The sequence below is a fragment of the Psammomys obesus genome, unplaced genomic scaffold, assembly GCF_907164565.1.
Source record: "Psammomys obesus unplaced genomic scaffold, mPsaObe1.curated_primary_1811, whole genome shotgun sequence".
Lineage (NCBI taxonomy): Eukaryota > Metazoa > Chordata > Mammalia > Rodentia > Muridae > Psammomys > Psammomys obesus.
Genome location: NW_026596046.1, coordinates 25,271,759 through 25,277,758, shown reverse-complemented (window position 1 = coordinate 25,277,758; position 6,000 = coordinate 25,271,759). Strand labels below are relative to the sequence as shown.

The window sequence follows — 6,000 nt, the reverse complement described above, 5'->3', positions numbered from 1 at the left end:
TCAAATCAAATCAAATCAAATCAAATCAAATCAAATCAAATCAAATCAAATCTGGGTCCCCTTAAAGAACAAACAAGTGTCTTTAACCTCCGAGCCATCTCCCCAGCCACACAGAAGACGACTCAATAAATCATCCTTTATTTTTATTTTTAGCTGTTGGGGGTTATGGCTTCCTGGGCTAGGATAGAAAGACTCCTGGGATATTCGTTAGCCTCATCGAATCCCTTGGCCACAAAAAATGCAGTCCACAGGTTCATGGCAGGACAGGGGCTTGAGCTCTAGTACCAGAGAGCTAATGTGAATGGACCTAATAGGATCCACTACTCCCTGCGAGCATCTTGAAGCTGAGTCTAGGATAGGACAATCATGCCATCTGTGCTTGAGAAGATCCAGATGTATTTCCATCTCCTCAAACAGAAGCCTGGTAGTGACAGGCTGGCCCAAGTTCTGGTAAATGAGTGCAATCTGACTGGTCCAGCTGGCCTCGGGAATGCCAGAGCGATGATGCCAAGCCTACCGCTCCTGGATTATTAGGGTGAAATGACGCTGGAAAATGAGCAAGTAAGAGGAGTCACCAGTGTCTGGTAACCTGCTCAGAAGAGACCGTTCTCTGGAATGACGGAGGATGGCAAGATGTGCAAAATTATGGAAGGGCGAGAACATGTGTCTTTTGGAGGAGACTAACCCAAGGCAGGAAGTGATAGTAGAAAAGACTGAAGGGGGTATTCAGGTACCCATACATGCAGGCACACACACACACACACACACACACACACACACACACACACACACACACCCCTCAGTACTTTTGGACAACAGCAATTAAAGCTTTTACTTTGGAAATTTCTTTATGCTTTCCATTCTAAGCACTCTGCCCTTTGAAGATCTCTCTTTTTTTCCCTCTCTCTCTCTCTCTCTCCCTCCCTCCTTCTCTCCTCCCTCTTCCTCTGTCTTTCTCCTCCTTTTTTTTTTTTTTTTTTTGAGACAGGGTTTCTTTGTGTAGCCCTTGCTGTCCTGAAATATGCTCTGTAGACCAGGCTGGCCCCAAACTCAGAGATCTACCTGTCTCTGCCTCCCAGCCTCCCTGCTGGGATTAGAGGAATGCACCACCATGCCCAGCTGGAGAACTCTTTCAGTTTAGTTGTTGGCAGCTCTAGCTGTGCGGAAACCTCTAGCTTTTCAGCCCCAAACAGTAGTACCTTGACAATGAGACCCTTGGAATCCACCATCCAGATTTTCCTTATGGCCTCTGCTTTGGGTACACCTTCCTTCTCCAGTGCCATGACAAGGAGGTGGGCGATGCCCATGGCTGCCTGGGGGAGGGGGGAAGCATTAGGATGATGTTTAGACTCAGATCACACAGCTGTTCAGCACACACCAGATGTTTTACCAAACAGAGCCCTTCTTTTTTTTTTTTTTTTTTTTTTTGTCCGCCAGCCCCACAATTACTAGGCAGCCTAGTTAAATCTGTACTTTGAGAAACTCAAACGCTGAGACTCAAAAAGCCGCAATGATCAGAACACACTCGTACTGCTTCCTCTAGTCAGAATCCCAGACCACCCCTCCCCGTGAATACTACGCCACGCCACCCATCCTTACTGTTCTTGAAAAAGCGCCGTAGAGCCCTTCTGACAGTATTTACCTCACCAGCACCCTGGAAAACAAACACGTGATTGGAGAGCCTGTTCTTGGTGATTCTCAGAGCGGCCAGGATCCCTGCCACAGCTACAGAGGCTGTCCCTGCAACAGAGCGGACCACATCAATCTACAGCTTCTAGCGCTCAATCCCCAACATTTAAGCAGAGCTCCCAACGTCTAGGACCTGTGGGAGAAGAAGCTCCTTGACAATTAAAGAAATCCTATCTGCAGGTAAATCAGTTCCATCTCCTCCCTTCTCCTGTAAATAACTGTTTGAAAATGGTACCTGGGATTGTTACTTACCTGTGGGAGAGACAGCCAGCTAGCCAGGAGCTGCTACTTCTATTATTACCAAATGAAGTAAAAGGGTAATTAATCGATGCCCAAAATGAAGTGTGATTCCCCATATGTGGGGGCAGTGGATGGAATGCAGAGCGAATGGGTACAGCTGACATGGGCACAGCCATGCCAGGAACCTCAGTACCTTAGCTCCGTGGGAGTGGACAAAGCCTTCCCCTGGTCTGTGTGGGACAATGAACATCTACTCTAGCTTTCTTCTCCCTCATGTTTACAGCTTGAGACTGCCCCACAGAGGCCTCCCACGGAGACGAACTAACCCCTTCTCCTGGGCTGTACATAATAGTCAGGCTGAGTCTTGCTCACTCTGTAATCCTGGTGCCCTCCATCACGGTGAATCTAGCACATCAAATCCCTGGGTCTCTCTCTGTGTGTCTGTCATTCCTTCACTGTCTATCATTTCTCCATTCGTGTTGTCATCCTAGTCAGGTTTCCATGACCGAGTCACGCAGGACATGGTGCCCATAGAATTATTCATTTAAGGGTTAAAAACATTTAAAGGTGAGACATGGTGGGACCACAAGACACCAAGTGTCTGGTGTCATGACCTGCCCATGTTACCACGTGACAAGGTTGTGCATGGTAACAGTCTGTAAACTATGAGCTGATACAGCAAACAATATATTGTGCCCTTTCTCTCACAGCCAGAACACACGGGCCTTTCACAATTCCACCAGATAACTCACTTACAGAATTTACGCTTCCTGTGGTTTCGAATTTGTGCTCTGCCTGATTAGAGGCCTTACCTCCCAGGAAAGAAAAACTTCCTTTAGAAATCACAGCAAGCTTCTATTGAGTTGAGGAGACTTCCCGTGCACTAAACTGGGAAGCAAAGAAGACCCCGTTTTTCTGGCTGTGGGGACTGATCCTAATAACCAAGAGGGAGACAGCCAGCAGGAAGAACACAGCTGCTACTGAGGCACCCTCCGGGGATATCTCGATATTTCCGTGCTTGTTAGTAAGTTTCAGTGAACGTGACACAACCGAAGATAGGCAGGACTATTGCTAGCAAGGGCCTTCCTTCAGAAATGCAGGGTTAGGCCTCCTTATTGAGTGAAGAACCCTGGCCAGGTAAAGTCCTGTCTGACGACAAGAAAACATGGAATGGCTGAGGAAGAGCTTTATGAGCAGAGGTGACATCATGACTGGCTAAAGAAGCCAGCAAGCAGACATACACACTTTTTTCTTGGTTATATGGCAATTGGTAATGGAAGGTGTTAGCTAATTCTTCCTTCCTTCTTTTCCCCTTGATCATCTTATGAATTTTTGGAAGTTAATTCTTTAATCTTGGGGTAACTGGGTTTTCAATTGTGACTGGATTTGAAGAACCAGTTAATTTTCCTAGTGATGGTTAGGACTCTCTTGCAGTAATTGTCAAGACACATCTCTTCTTATTTTGGGGAGAAGGTGAGACAGTTTTCATTTGTTAGAGTTGCTTCTGTCATCTGGAAATACAAACGGAATTATGTGCAAGGACGCTGAGTGAACAAGAGAGTGGACTGTACCAATTAACACATTACTTTCTGAGCTTACTCTGATTCAAGTGCAAACAACTACCAACTGGCTTTATTCAGGGATCTGCCAGAAGGGGGCACTAGAGAGCAACTGAAAGGCCGCAGAGGGCGAAAAGAACACTATTTCCAGCATTGCCTCCGTCTTCGTAGGGCATTTAATAACATTTGAATACTGGATAAAAGCAATTTTGCATGGGTTTACCCTGTGAAACATTAATATAATTTTTAAAGCATCATTTATTTGACAATGGAATTTAAAAGCAGCCATAGTCCTGCTTTTGCTAAGTCAGAGAACGCCACAGACTTGAGTCTTTCCTTCTTCCACTGTGACTACCCTCACAGCGCGCCCATCAGCACCAGCCAGCTGCTCCCTCTTCTCTTTTGTTCCTCAGCCGCAGGGGGGGTGATAGCAGAGTCTTATTGTTTCTTTCCTGCTTTTCAACGCTCTAATATACACTCAACACTTTCTGTGTTGAGTGGTTTCAGTGTAAGCCTCTGTCCAGATCCTGACTGGTACAGAGAGCTCACAATAAAGCTGCAGTCAAACTGTCAATGTTAAGCCTCCATGATGCGGTCAAAGGAAGGAGAATGGAAGTTAATGGTCTGTTTTATTTTCAACAGTTAGAAAACAAAAAACGAGGTTATCTGTGGCTGGTGACTGAGCAATGAAAAGTGGGAGGCTCCACAATTTTTTTCAATTGAAAGAGTGACTTTTTTTTTCTTTTAGAATATGGTTTCCTCATATAAATCCAGGGCATAAACTGTTTTTGACCTTTGACTTTAAACTTCTACTTTTGGAAATCGATGTGTGGGAAACTCTGAAGTATGTGCACTAGAACAGTTAGGCCAGTGTTATTTGTAATACACAGTGACTGGAAATAATCTAAACATTTAACAAAGAAGAAATGATTTAGCAAGTTGGCTAGGATAGACGCCCAGGAGAATGTCTCCATCTATTAAAAATGACCACCGCAGGGGGCTAGAGATGGCTCAGCAGTGAAGAGCACTGGCTGCTCTGACTGGGGCTGGGGAGATGGCTCAGTCTGTAATCGTGCTTTCTTCTCAAGCATGAGGACTTGAGTTTGGGTCCTCAGCATCTGTGTGCGAGCTGGGCTCGCTACTGTGTGTCTGTAACCGCAGAATAAAGTCAGGAGGATCCCGGAGGCTCACAGGCACTCTAGCTAAAATGGCAAACACCATGTTAAGCACGACACTGCGTCTCAAAGAACAAGGTGCAACATGACAAAGGAATGGACTCAGCGTCCACCCCTGGCCTATACCCTTGTGTGAACAGGAGCACACTCGTGCACAGATCTCATGCAAAAATTTTTATTAAACATTTCATGAAGATTGCATAGCAACCCAGGAAATGCTGTGAGTAATTAACTAGCATATACGTTTCTAAAGCTGTCTGGATTTTAGGTGTGCTCAATCGATGCTGGGTGGGATGGCTTTTCCCACTGAGACATCGGCTCTCTGCCCCCTGGAATCAGTTTTCTGTTCCTTAGGGCGCTTTCTGCTTTCAGGGAGGCAGTTTGCAAATCATGCACCAGTAGATGGCGCCAAAGATACTTCCTGGTAGATGGTCCCCGGCCTAGGCAATCTTTGACAGCTTTTTTCTCTTTGCCTACCAGATAACTTTAGGGGTTAGCACCTGAGGGTTGGATAACTGAATCTGTTAGCAAAACATAGCGCTGGAGGAGGCTGGTGATTCTGACCTCCACAGAGGAGGATTCTGAGCCGGAGGAGAAAGTGGATTGGCCTAGTCAGTGGTCTAGAAGAAAAGCTGGGACCACAGCCTTTCCCGGGGAGCTCACAGAAGAGCTGCATACTGCAACGAAACAACACAAAGGCAGCTGACGTCTATTTGCTACTCCTTTGCTGTTGTTGCTGTGTGTTGTGGTGTATGTGTTGTGTGTTTGTGTATGATGGGGCAATGCATGTGTAGTACATGCATGTGAGCCAGGGGAGGGTGTCAGGTGTCTTCTGTTGCTCTCTGCCTTACTGGCAGGGCAGGAGGTTGGCAGTTCACTCTTTTAGCTAGGCTGGCTTGCCAGCAATCTCCCAGGATCTACCTGTGTCTGTTCCCCTGCCGACATCCATTGTTGTGGTTAGAGTCAAGAGCAGCCACACCTGGCTTTTGACATGGGTGTTGGGGATTCGAACTCAGGTCTTCAGATTTGCACAGCACATGGGTCTCTTCCTAAGCACTATCAATGTTAGGGTGAGCTTGGCTGTGTGCTACTTTCTTATCAGCCCTTGCTCATTTATATAAAATCTATGGAGTAGGTAACCATCTATTGAGGTTTTTAGTTATTCATTTTCTCTTAGGAAAGTGAGGCTTGGAACAGAAGCAGGCAGGAGAAGCTGAATGGAGTGCCTACCCAGGGACTTCACTTGAACGTACAAAGAAGGATGAAATGTTTTCAAGACGCTGGGAATCTCTTTAGCAGGTCTCCAGACCCTTTGACTCATTCCACATCCTTTGCCT

General features: G+C 46.2%; 1 protein-coding gene across 2 annotated transcripts in view; it reads right to left on the bottom strand.

Annotated features, from left to right (window-relative positions):
• The window catches only part of Me3 (malic enzyme 3), a 178,756-nt gene that overhangs the window by 4,015 nt on the left and 168,741 nt on the right, over positions 1–6,000 (bottom strand). For both annotated transcript variants that reach the window (XM_055623496.1, XM_055623497.1), the window contains 2 exons: positions 1,643–1,740; positions 1,200–1,313 (listed from right to left, as the gene is read on the bottom strand). In XM_055623496.1, the coding sequence (XP_055479471.1) occupies positions 1,200–1,313; positions 1,643–1,740 (212 nt within the window). The remainder of the gene's footprint in view (positions 1–1,199; positions 1,314–1,642; positions 1,741–6,000) is intronic.